The sequence below is a fragment of the Porites lutea genome, chromosome 6 (genome assembly GCF_958299795.1).
Source record: "Porites lutea chromosome 6, jaPorLute2.1, whole genome shotgun sequence".
NCBI lineage: Eukaryota > Metazoa > Cnidaria > Anthozoa > Scleractinia > Poritidae > Porites > Porites lutea.
This window is the reverse complement of record NC_133206.1, coordinates 6449924-6463055: the sequence shown is the minus strand read 5'-3', so window position 1 is coordinate 6463055 and position 13132 is coordinate 6449924. Positions and strand designations below refer to the sequence as shown.

The window sequence follows — 13132 nt, the reverse complement described above, 5'->3', positions numbered from 1 at the left end:
TTGCCCTCCAACATGGCGGCCAAAACTACTTCTTGCTTACATCTTGTTCAACGTTTCATAGTTACGCTCAGATGTGCTGTAAACGTTATCACATCATCTTTTCAACATTTTCCTTGAAGTTTAAGTGCAAAACATGTGCTCAGAGAGAGATAATTCATAATTTTAAAAATCACATTTTGGTCAGGTGACCATTTACGAACTTATTCATTTTGAGAAAATGGTACGGGTTTGAAAAACCAAATGACTATTATTTTGTTTAAGATATGACCCACTAATCGTTTTTCCAAGGCAAAATCATGTAACTTTCATTTTCATAAAAACGATGTCACATGCCTCTTAGTGCAAATGGCCTATTGCTCAACTGAGCTCTAACTTGTGCTTTAATGACAAAAATCAGAAGGAAGAGATAACAGTTTTAATGTGGCTCGCAATGGTTTGAAAGATCAATTGCTTGATAGATCATAACTACGAGTCACACTTTTTCAATTTACATTAGTACCCATGTGAGCTACCCCAATGATCATAGAATAGTTGGGGTCATTTTTGACATTTCAGGTTACATGGTAAGACCTTGACAAGGCTCTCTGCAATGTTTTTCGAACATGGGAATAAAGAGAGTGACAATTCATTCAAGTGAGTGTCTTTTATGTCTTTTGTTGACTCGGGAAATAAAAAAAAAAAAAAAAAAAAAAAAAGATACTGTTGCTCATCGACAAGACAAGTTTGTAGAACCTAACATCCTCATCACTAAATTAACACAACGGTATTTGGCTTGCGGCGGGATGCTTCGGTGACAAGCGTAGGCTGACATATCTTCTGCTAGAGGCCGGAGCAACGCGCGGCAGAGCCCCGCGGTCCATAAAAACACCTGACCGAATCCGGCAAGGATGAGGGATAGATAATAAGTAATAAAACCTATGACTAAATCCACTGGTGGACATAAAGTGGTGGGGGAAGTGAAAAGCGCAAGCAGCCTGGTTCTGCTGTGACTGACACAAGGGTTAAATGCAAAAAAGGCCCCAGTAATACAGAAGAGCGTAAGCCCCGAATTGCCTAAGAAACATCACTACATTGAAGCCTTGCTATAACAAAAGTATGAACGGGGACATGTTATATGACGAGTCTACATAAATTATGTAATTCTTCACATGATACCGGCTCAGTATCATCTAATAATTGCCAGTTTAAGATGTGTTTAGACATACAGTGTTTGCTATTAAAGATTTACACATGGGTAGAAAAACTTAAAATATCGCCAACGTCAACACAAAAACCCTATTCGGCTGCCAAAAAACTTGGTAAACATTTACGTGTCTCTCTAAATCGCAAGCTATCATTCTACGTTTTCACGGATCCAGTCTATGACGCACAACATTTAGTTTGTTAAGTCTTCATAGTCGATGTTTGAGACGTTTTTCGAAACAAAGAATTAAACGTATGGGGGTTTTCCAGTAATCATTTTCTACAAGTGATGAATATATGAATTTCATATATTTGAACCGTGGAATGAAGAAGTAAATGTATAGAAAAGATCATTGCAGACGCAATTTGTGCAGTGGGAAAAAAAAGACTGAGGAAAAAAAAAAAACCTAATTAAAGTGACGCCCTATGATCTTAGTGATGGTTACAACATCAAAAATATTTGTAAACTGTTCATTACAACGATTTTACTGCGCAACGAATGATGTTTGATGTCGACCATATCGCCATTTACACCTGGAAAAGCAAAAGATATATTTTGATAAACAAGCAATTCATGGCCGTCTTGAAGACTAAAAAACAATGCGAACCCCCACAGCCTCTAGTTCTGAAGCTTTGTAATAGAGCCCTTTCTCTACAAAGGGAAACCCAGTGTATGAAAGAACTCTCATGGGCCTCTTACTAAATATAGCCTGCAAGCAAGCTCTCCGGGGCGCTCTGGCGGCGGGGCAGGAAAAGGATGGAGAGCCTGCAACTACGTTGATGCGAAACACTTATTGGCGGAGATAACATTTAGTAATGATGTCATTACCCTTGGAACGTGTTTTTCAATGTTTGTTTATATACGCGCTATTTTCCGCTTCGTGCTGAATGGCGGAAATCTGACAGCTCAGTCGACGGGGAGCCACAGGGGAATTAGAGGTGGAATTAAAACTCCAGAGACGCAGGGCACTTTCCACTTACCAGACACTCTAAGAAACCTCCATGCAAAGGTCCATCGAGTGAAGAACGTGTTCCATTTGACATAAGTTCCATTCGTTTATGCTCTCGTCACCAAAATTCAAGATGGTGGCACAGATGTCGCCGTGAATAGCCTGGAACCTCTGATTCCTCGCAAAAAATTCGTAAATGGAACATGCGTCTCAAACGGGAAAACAGGACTACCTTTTCAATTTTCCAGTTATAATCCCTAGAATTTTCCAATGGAAGGCCCAATAAAAGTATGTTAATTTACATTTCAACCGGAAGTTTCGGTTGGGATGTAAAGCGCTCGTAGTTGCCAGCTCTCCTTCCTTTTTCCGCCTCGCCCCCAGACCGCCCCGGGAAGCTTACTCACAGACTACACTAGAGTCTTGTGGCACAGGTACCCCAAGCTCGAAGTATGAGCATCGGCGAACATCGGCATTGTTGGATATCGAAATATAGGGATTTGTATGGGAAAAAAACCTATCGTTTCTGTAGCCTACGAAAATGAAAGGATTTCAATAAAAAACTGCTTACCTTATTTAAAATGTGTGTTACGTCTCTCCCGTGTGGTCCACGGGCCGATTTATGGCCGTTTATGGGTTTTTATGCAAAAGGTTTTCTCTCTATATAAACGTTTACCAAGGCTGGGCATTCCAGCGAAGCGGCCCAACTGATCCACCAAAGGAAAACGGCTGTAAATTCGCTCCAACTGCTCCAATCGCCTCCAAATTCAGCCTAGGTAACACACGATAGTTCCCCTTTCCATTTGTTATCTTGCTTCAGGACTCCTTTGCACCGAGAGCGAATCAAAGGTCGCAAATCTCTGCAACCTTTCCTGTCTGAAGCCATCGACTGAACCTTGAACTCCGCGTTCTCAAATTACTCACACTCGAGGTGGGAGACAGTCTTTTGCTCCCGTTGTTTTCTTTCTCGGGTATTGATGTCAACGGGAGCAAGAGACTGGGGGGCTAAAGCGTCATCGGCTGAGCAAGCCAAAATGGAATCTTCCGAAAACTACGTTTGGAACTTTGTAGTTCGGGATCACTTTTATGATATCGGAAAAAAAATCGCATTTTAATCTATTGGATTTCATGCCTCTCTTACAAATCTTGGTAGGTCTGCATCAATTTATAGCTATAAAATGTCTTCGTTATCCAGGTACATTTTTAAACGAAGTTGGTGATTTTCGGTTTACTAGATAGAAAAAGTTATCATAATTCATAGTCTTGCTAGGTGCACTTTTCTTTTTTTTAGCGAAGTTCTCGCGCGCGAAGCACCTTGGGTAAGAAAACGAAGTAATTTACCCATCCGAGAAAATTTGGTAATCACGTGACCGTACGCCCGCACCAGAGGACCACCAATGTAAGGGACTGTGCAATAATTATCAGGAGGAGGGGGGGGGGGGGGGCTGAAAAACTAGAGTTAACTAGCAATAACAAACGTTATTATGTAACATCTAGTATCGAGAAGGATGTTGATCGCTTGATTGAAGATTTGGACAAAGCATTTTCTAAGTACCGGAAGGCTTACCACATTGGCTCAAAATCTACAATTTCTGAAGCCAGAAAGAAAAAGGAGCAGAGAAAAAAATCAAAGAACAGGAGATTGAACGCTTCAAATAACAGACGAAAAAGAGCTTGGATTATATTTAGATCCTTGGGAGGAGAGCCTGTTGAACTTTGTTATGAGCCACATATATATGGAATTCAGCAAATCGATTCAGTCGATGAAGAAACATTACTTTTATTCACATCAAAAACCGACAAAGCTTGTCTACGAGATCCGTTTGATTCCCATTGTTTTATGGGGGAAGCTGGAAAATAAGTTCATGATTTTTGCTTTACATAGGATCAGCTCAATTAATTAGAAGACGGGTTAAAATTGATCAGTTGTGAATTTGCTGTTCATTTTGATGAAATATTTACAATAATCCTTTAACAGCTGTTCGTGTTGATATTTGTTACAGTCTATCATGATGCCTGTATTGAGAATCTTTTATTGCGTTTAATTTTATTTACATTTCGAATAAAACTTAAGGCCCCCCCTCCGTCAAATGAGTGATTTTACTTTGAGCCCCCCTATCTTGGCAGCAATTTTATGTAATGCCCCCCCTCTAGTTTTTCAGCCCCCCCTCCTGATAATTATTGCACAGTCCCTAAAATAGCTCAATCAACAGGTATGGCAACGCAAATGCAACTCGAGGTTATTTTGGCGGGAAATCGCATAGCCGCTGGCGTCTTGTAAAGCAGAGACAACTAAAAAGTCAATAAAGACGAAACGGAAAGCAGAAATTGTTTCTGTATCGGTGTTGTCTAAAGTATTAAGCTTAGATTAGTTTTCATGTTCACAAATTTGGAATATAGAGCAAGATAAAGACAGAGAAAAAGGGAATGTAGGCGGTGCTAGCGGCCATCAATGCAAGGTAAAAATGAGCGGCAGTGAAAAAAAAGTGATCGAGAACACGTAAGACATTTCCTCCATAAAACGTGTCACTAAGAAGTTTCTGGAAGTTTCACGTTGTAGTCGTGCAAAACAAAAGCAAAGAAATGTATAAAAAAGTGTGCTACACGTGCAAAGTTGCTTTTTTGCAATTAGACCTATTTTTGTTGTAGTTGTTCTTGTTTTTATTATATTATGGTTTATTACAGCATAGAAACGTATACATATTACTGAAAAAAGAAGAAGAAGAAGAAGAGAAAAGAAATACAGACCTGTATAATTACATGATTACATATACAACAACGGATAAAACTTACCGTTACATGGAATATCTGAGGTTTAGTATTGCGCTCGAATTCGCTTAGCTACTTAGATAGTTCTGTTTTGTCAATAAAAGAAAAAGAGGAAATGGGTGGATGGTTTAACTTTACAGGACACGTATGGTTAACAAAGCGATTAGCTAGAGGGTAACAGGTGCAAGCCAACAAATTTGAATAAGGAAAAGTTTCCATTTGCTTGAAAAGGCTGCCAAAGAATTACAACGAAGTGCTTCCTGTCTTTCTATCTCAATGACGGAATTTAGCTTACCCTTAAATAGGGACATCCAAGGAGACGCTCCAGCTTATTTGCTCGAGTAGATATGAGATCTCCCAAGAAGAAGAACGAGATCGATGGCGGTGGAGGTTGCAACTTTAAAGAGCCCTATCAGATGCAGATCGGTTAATACAACATTACTCTTGAGGCGCTTTTGAATAAAAATTGTTTAACATCGTTCCAAAAAACACTTGTTGCACACCGTAATTTGTAGGGAGTTATTATAACTCCAAAAATGGAGTAAAAAATTTTAAATACAGGACAACCCCCTTTTTGGGGTTATTTTAACTCCTAATTTAATTCCGAATTTGGGGTCATTTTTGCTCCTGAAAAGAGTTCTTTTTACTCCCAGTCTGGAGTTAAAATAGCTCCGAAATGGGGCTACTTTCACTCCTTACATGGGTTGTTTTTACTCTTTTTGGAGTTAATTTAACTCTAAAAGTGGAATAAAAATTTTAGGTACAGGATAACTCCTTTTTTGAGGTTATTTTAAGGTGACTCGACCCAGTTTTTTTTTGGGGGGGGGTACCATCCTACTTTGAAGCTCTCTGTTATCCCCACCTTTACTTTTATCGTAAGTCTAACACATAGAATGGATAACATATAGATCAATCTACAATATAACATAAAATTTTTGGCGATCGGAGTAAATGTCACGTGGTTATAATGCCACGCCCCTTTGAGGTCTGAGTCGAAAATCTGCTGTTGCCGGCATTTTTTCATGAAAATCTCTCGGCTACACATAGTGCGCATCAGTGCCTTGCGTTGAACAGAGTTTCACCAAAATCGCAAAGACCCAATTCGAGAAATCTAGCGGTTTCCAAATTTAGGTCATAATTTATGCGAAAATGATAAGCAAACTTTACACGGATTATATCTAATAAACTATGAGATTCATCTCTGTATTTTGGGCATCCTTATAACAGATGGGTCCTTGCAAGTCCGCAAAACAATTTAGGGACTTGTAAATGCGCGCGATTTCGAGCAAAGCAAACATATAGAAATTATAGTTTTCGCAATTTGTTGACGTTTGTCAGCGTTTAAGAGTCAATCTCACGAAAAAAGCATTTTCTTAAAAATTCGTAGTTTTTTTTCCTTCAAATTTTTTCAGGGCCACAATTGGTTAACTAACTACCCGGACTCTGAATTTCATGGTCATTGAAAAACTTTGAAATTATCTTCTATAAGCCCAAACTTGAGTAAACATTGAAGATTTTTAGCGTTTTGGGTGAGTTTGTGCTTTGGGAGTTGTCTATTGTTTCTAGTCTGTCATGATACAGCATTCTTATTCAGCACGCGTGCAATGACCGCGCTTGGCTCAATATCTGGGGTCACTTTTACTCCTGAAAAAGAGTTCTTTAAACTCCTTTTTGGATCGGGAGTTAAAATAACTCCCCAAAAAATAACTTCAATTAGCCCCACTAGAGGAGTTATTATAAATCCTTGAAAATTACTGTGCAGAGCATCTCAGAAATAGATGAGAAATAGTTTCTATTTCTCTTTGGAAAAAACAACATTTATCAGATTGCTATAGTCAATTTTCTTTAAAAAATCGTTAGTGGCAATCGTCCGATGTAAGAACTTAAAATGAAAGGTTCTTAATTTGGTTGATGCCGTACATTTGAAGGCGATTGTGTATGCTTCTTTCCAATCTATATCACTTACATTTTCAACTTGAGGGTCTCTAAGCCACTTCTCTTGGCGTCCGATGGGTGTAGAAGTTCTTTTCTTTAGTTGCCACTTACGAATTAAATTATAAACTTTACTTACAGATGTTAGATCAGTTATGGTCACTCCTTCAGTATAATCCACTTTATTCATTGGTTCATTTTGAGCCTATTACAGCTGAAACGATACTACAAAAATTTAACCTATTTAATTCCTGAAAATTCGACGTCATCACATCATATCCGATGAGGTTCCCACCCTCATCTAATAAATGAGAAAGTTTTCAGACACCATGACCCAGCCAGTCTTTGTGGAATACGGGTCGGCTTTCTATTCATATCTGAGAGTTAAGCCAGATAGTCCGGTCGCCAACATTTGCATCGGAGATGGCTGCAACATCAGAGAAATGCACCTCCGCTCAGGTTGACAGGACCTCGCAGACAAAGGGATTACTTATACTTAACAATGGAATGTCGTCTTTGTGTAGATTTCAAGAGAAAATTAATTTCCCACCATGCATTTTTAAACTGTCGTCAAATAAATACTTCCATTTTCCATTATTTGTCGGATCAAGGTATTTCTTGATCAAAGAAGCTTTAACCCTCGGACGTACACGCAAAGACATACCTCATACCACCACTAGGGGGGGGGGGGGGGAGAGGGGATGGAACCCCTCCCCGGAGTTTTTGATATCTTGCAGTATTTCGAAACGATTATACTTTAGGTGGAAAGCCTTTGATCTTCTTAACAAGATTGGGTATATTTTATGGGTGGTGGCGCTGCTGGAGGCCTGCGAAGTCACCATCCATGGTCGCAATCTTGGCCGCCATCTTGGATTTTACCAAGAAATAGAAATCAGGTTAAAACCGCGAGAAATGGTAACTTTTTGTGCTTTACATGAAAATAACCCATAAATAAGCACTTTGCATGATTTTAGCCACAAGATTTACGTTAACTCGCAAGTTTGCGGAGCTATTTAATATCTTCGCTCGCTTAAGGCGAATATCACTTCCAGATTTGGTAGTTTTGCTAATTTTAAGGCGCTCTTTCCAACGGTGAAGACTGATTTTCCCTAACTGGTCTATGTCAAAAGTTTTCAACAAATCATTTTTAAATTTGGCAGTTTTACTAATTTTAAGACGCTTTTTTTCAGTGGTGTCGACAAGTTATCCCTAAATTGTCCATGTCAAAAGTTAAAAAACCATGGAAAGGTCTAGTTGAGCCACAACGCAATACGCTGCTACACCACTCACACGTTTTGTATTTGTAAAATTACCTATATGATGACAATTATCTGAACATTTAGTGCCCTTTTTGGGGAAGATCAAGCATTTTAGTAGAAAAATAGAACAATACGTTGAGGCATTTTAGAGCGTAAACAAAAGCATAATGTAAACAAGTCTAGTCAACAACTTCCAGGACCTTTAACATGCAAAGTGTAAGGTTCTGATAATTGTTGAAAAAACAGATATTTAGAGCAAAAAGGTCTGCCTTTATTAACTTACAACAGGTGAATCCGTATTGCCATATACAGCTATTTCGAGAAGGTTGTCGGAAAAAATGTGCACGCGACAATCCCGAAAGGTAATATGGGATATGGTCAATACACTGTTCCTGACGACTGTAACTGTCGAATCTACTTTTGTAGCTTTCCATTAGCACTCGTTAACACATTTCCATGGCCTTTCGTGCCAATTCTTTCAAATTTCTTTGAAAAAAAGAGAACTCAAAACCACCCACAATGCCCGGTAGTTTAGGATTATCGCGTGCACTTTTCCCGACAACCTTTCTCGAAATAGCTGTAAACGGTCATCTAATTTGTTCATGAACATTAATTGACAGGAGATATACATTAGTAACTAATATATTGTGTTATTAATGATGCGTTTAGTATATTGCATCTAGCGAGTGGCGTCATTTACTTTTCAATTCGTGATATGTATAACGTTTTTGTTTGTCATTTAATTTAAAGATAGCAAAGGTCAGCTGAAACCGTCCACTGAACGTCTTTAACCTTGCTTAACTACTTACTTGTTTTTGTTACGTTAACACTCTGTTAAAACGTTTAGAATAAATTAAAGGACTCTGTATGATAAGCGTCATCTGAGTATTTTCAGTGGTGAGCTTTTAAGAAGAAAAAAATGGAACCGAGCATTTTATAGCATAATAATTATAAAAAAGCTTGGCAACATCCAAGACCACTAACGAGCAAGGTGGATAAAGTTCTGTAATCGTTAAACAAACAAGCTCAAACAGGAACAGGGGAATACGATTATTACAACAAAAGATAACGCCTTTATTAATTTTTTGATAGGTGACTTCTGAAGTATTATCAGTCCGTATCGCCATGATTATCCAGCCAATTCATGATCAGGACTATTATCAAGGAATATATCACTAACATATTAAATGACTGGTGGTGTGTTTAGTATATTGAGGGACGTCATTTAACTTAATACTGGTCGGTAACATATTTTTTGTGGGCGTTTAATTTAAAAACAGCACGATTCAGCTGAAAACTACCCAACGCACCTGTACTGCCAAATTTGACATAATTCATCTAAGAATTACATTTATGGTTTCAAAACCTGGCTCGTCCTTATAACGACTAAACCAATCCTAATAAAGGCCAGGGAAAAAATCACAAAGAAATTCAATTTTTCGGTAAAACCCTGAAAAACCCAAGTACATGTAAACTCTGCTAAAGGGGTTTCATGAGGAAAATTAATAAAAGGGAGCTTTAATAGAGGGAGTGCGCTTAATAGAGGTTGTAAAAAGTGCGCAATCTTTGTTAACGATCAACATTCAACGGTTACTCTGTACCGTGATAAAGTTGCATGTTGTTTAAGAAGCTATCCAGAGTTCAATTTCATTACGTTTCATTACCAACTTTACGTTGTTTGTAAATGCAAAAACACTAACTAACGTCAGTACGTATTTAAAGACGTAATCCAATACTACTATTGTCAATTCAGTCCGGTGTCCCCTTAATAGAGGTTTTGAATAATAGAAATTAGCCAAATACAACTCATGTTAGTGTCCCCGTCCGCTTAATAGAAGTGCCGCTGAATAGTGATTCGTTATAAAGGGAAATATCAGACGTTCGTTTCTTGACCCGGCTTAGAGTCCGCTTAGTAGAGGGTGTCCACTTAATTGGGTGTCCGCTTAATAAAGGTTTCACTGTAGTTATATTCTGATTCGTTAAATTCGTTTTTTGAATCTTAAGCAGAAAATGTCAGAGAGTAATACGTCGCTGGAAAATGGAAGAAAAAATTCGTGTTCAACTATTATACTGAGCCTTTCCACTTTTCAGAGGTAATCTGACTTGAATTGGTACACTTGATGGTTTTCACAGTAACGTCATCAGATTGCAAAGTCAAAAAAGCGAGGATTTACGAATTCTTATTTACATTAGGTTGAAGATAAGTAGAAAATAAATCTTTGTGAAAGTTTCCAGCCTCGAAGCATGTTTCATTTCGAAAATACAGCAATTTGAACTTCAGAGTTTTCATAGTACGTGACACCAAAATAGGAATGAGAGTCAGCAGTTTAACCATTTCAAGTATTAAAAGATGTGTTTTTGCGCACGTATGCTAGCTCTCGGGTGAAAAGGAAGAGCCTTTATAGAAAAAGTGAACTCCAGATGTATTTGTTGATTTCCGGCGGCCATATTGGTGGACAGAATATGGCGTCTCCATACAAAGCTCTACAAAGGTGCGCGAAACGTTTCAGCATATAACTCAGAAACTGTGGACCACAAAGACCTGAGATTTAGACAAATTGTTTATATGTTAGTCTTTTATAAAATTTCGTTTTCTTGGCTTCTTCCACTGGACGGTTTCCAATTTTTTTTTCTGCCCTGTTTATTGCGTGCACACATAAATGAAAGTCTCTGCATATTTAATCAGTTCAATATTTGTTACATTTATATAGGTTAACTTCTTCGGATGTCTATTGGTAGAATATCAACAAAAAAGCTGCCTTGAATAACACCTGGATATTTGAGAGGAAAATTGACACCAAAATATTAACACGTTCTTCTTCTTTTCGTGATAAAGTACACTGTCGTTTCTTTCTTTACATCAAACGGGTGAAAAGACACCTGCGACCATCTAAGCAAGGAGGAGCGAAATTTGTATTTACAAGTGAATTGATAATGTTGGCGTGGTCATAATTTGATCCTTTATCTCAATTTGTGTGGCATATTTTGTTAATTGTACTCTCAATTACCCGTCTATCATCGAATAAATTTACTCGGTCTCATATAAATGCAGAGAAAAACGAAATGAACAACGCAAATACAGGCAAAACTCACTCCGAAAATTGACGGCTCCTATTTTTCTCGCCTGTCATTGGTGGACCACTACAGATCAAACAATCATTACAATCATTTCAGTCATTTTCTTTTTTCAGCGCTATTACGTGGTTTGGGGTATCTGTATAGGCACAAACAAATCCTATATATATAAAGTATTCATCGCTTTGAACGTAAAACGGCTGAACTTTTACTGACATAGGAGACTCAAAAGAGCGTCCGGTTCCAAGGAAAAGAATGTACCACTCGGACCTCTACAACAATACACTCGTCGCTTGCATCCTGAATTCCATCTTAGCTTTTACCACCGTAGTGCTAAACGTTTTAGTAATACTCGCGCTAAGAAAGATTCCTTCGTTACCAAGAAAAACTCTGAAAACATTGCTCCTCAGTATGTCTGTCTCCGACCTTGGTGTTGGTTTAGTAGCGCAGCCACTGTAAATTTATCTCCTTGTTAGCAACATAAAAATTCTTTCTCAGTCGTATATTGATCTTGATCACTATGAAGCTGTATTCAAAGCGTACAGAGTCGTGGCCAACGTCCTAACGTATGCTTCGTTTTTTAGCATCGTGCTGACAGATTTTTGGTTATACGCCTTCAGCTCCAGTACCAGGATGCGATAACTCATAAACGCGCCATTGCTGGGGTCATTTCATTTTGGCTGTTGAGTGCCTTCCTTCCGTTGATTCGACTTCGTGAGTGGCTCCCAGAGGACATATTTTTCATTTTGACTGTTACTATTCAGTTCATCAGTCTTATCACCGCAGGCCTGTTTTATTTCAAGATTTTCTTAGCCTTACGACAACACGCAACTCAAGTTCAAGACGTGCCAGTTGAAAGCGGAGAGAGGAATGAAGCGGTAAATGCAACAAGAGAGAGAAAAGCTGCATTGGGCATATTTTATGTGTATCTAGCGCTCATAGCTTGTTACCTACCAATAATTTGTTTTAATATTGCCGAAAATGTAATTGGTACTGAGCGAACCTCATTGGGGCATAAAGTAAACCTCTACGTTACTATTTTGCTTGCACTCAATTCCTCTCTGAATCCACTGATTTACTGCTGGAAGATGAGACGCATTCGGCAGGCCATGATTAACATACTGCGTAAACCCTTTCAAAACTAAGACAACTGCCGGCACCAACCGATTAAGAGTCAGCCAAACAATAAAAACTTCTAAAGAAAAATGTTGTTTGTTGGCTGTTTTTAGAAGTAGAACGATTGGAAGAAATAGATAATAATAAGATTGCGTGTCACGGAAAATGCAGGACTATTTTCAAACGAGTTTCAGATAAACGTATGATAGAGGTTATTCCGAGTAAATAGATGAACAACCGGTTTATGTTATTCAAAATATGCTTAGTATTAGTTAAGGTAACGACGGTCGTTGATTCATCATACGGGTTACTGATTACTTCACGAGTTATGTGTACTATGGACCGTAAAATAAAAGCAAATAGGAAAGGATGGTGTGATATTAATTTTGGTTTAAGCTCGAAAACTAGATTGGCTGCAAACGTTAGAGTGCGCCACAAGAAAATTGGACAATGGGGCAGTGCAAATAGGATCATTATGAAATATTGAGCTCTGAGTATATTATCGCTAACCTTTCCCTTCGAAAAATGTATTCATTCCAATTCAAAGAGGACAGACGGCAAATTGTTGTTGCTCGAAATATCTAAAGTCGTAACTGTTCATCAGTAGGATGCCTAAAATGTGTGCAATTCCACAATTCGTTTCGGCTCCATTTCTGATCCTATACCAAGAAACATGTAGAACATTTTAGGAGGAGCCGCCCACAACGTGAGCACAGTCACTGACTTTGATATATTGCTTATATATGATAATGTATGTTATTATTCATTCAAAATATTTCCCCGATTCTGATTGGCTAAAAGCACACATTTAATTCACCATAACCAGTTACTGATGACCAAATTTGGAAGAAT

General features: G+C 38.3%; 1 protein-coding gene across 1 annotated transcript in view; it reads left to right on the top strand.

Moving 5' to 3' along the window:
• Positions 1-12348, top strand: part of LOC140940609 (uncharacterized) — a 14111-nt gene extending 1763 nt beyond the window's left edge. Inside the window, exons 2-3 of the mRNA XM_073389604.1 lie at positions 556-563; positions 11749-12348. Coding sequence (XP_073245705.1) covers positions 556-563; positions 11749-12309 — 569 coding nt within the window. The 3' untranslated portion in view covers positions 12310-12348. The remainder of the gene's footprint in view (positions 1-555; positions 564-11748) is intronic.
• Positions 12349-13132: the final 784 nt, after the last annotated feature.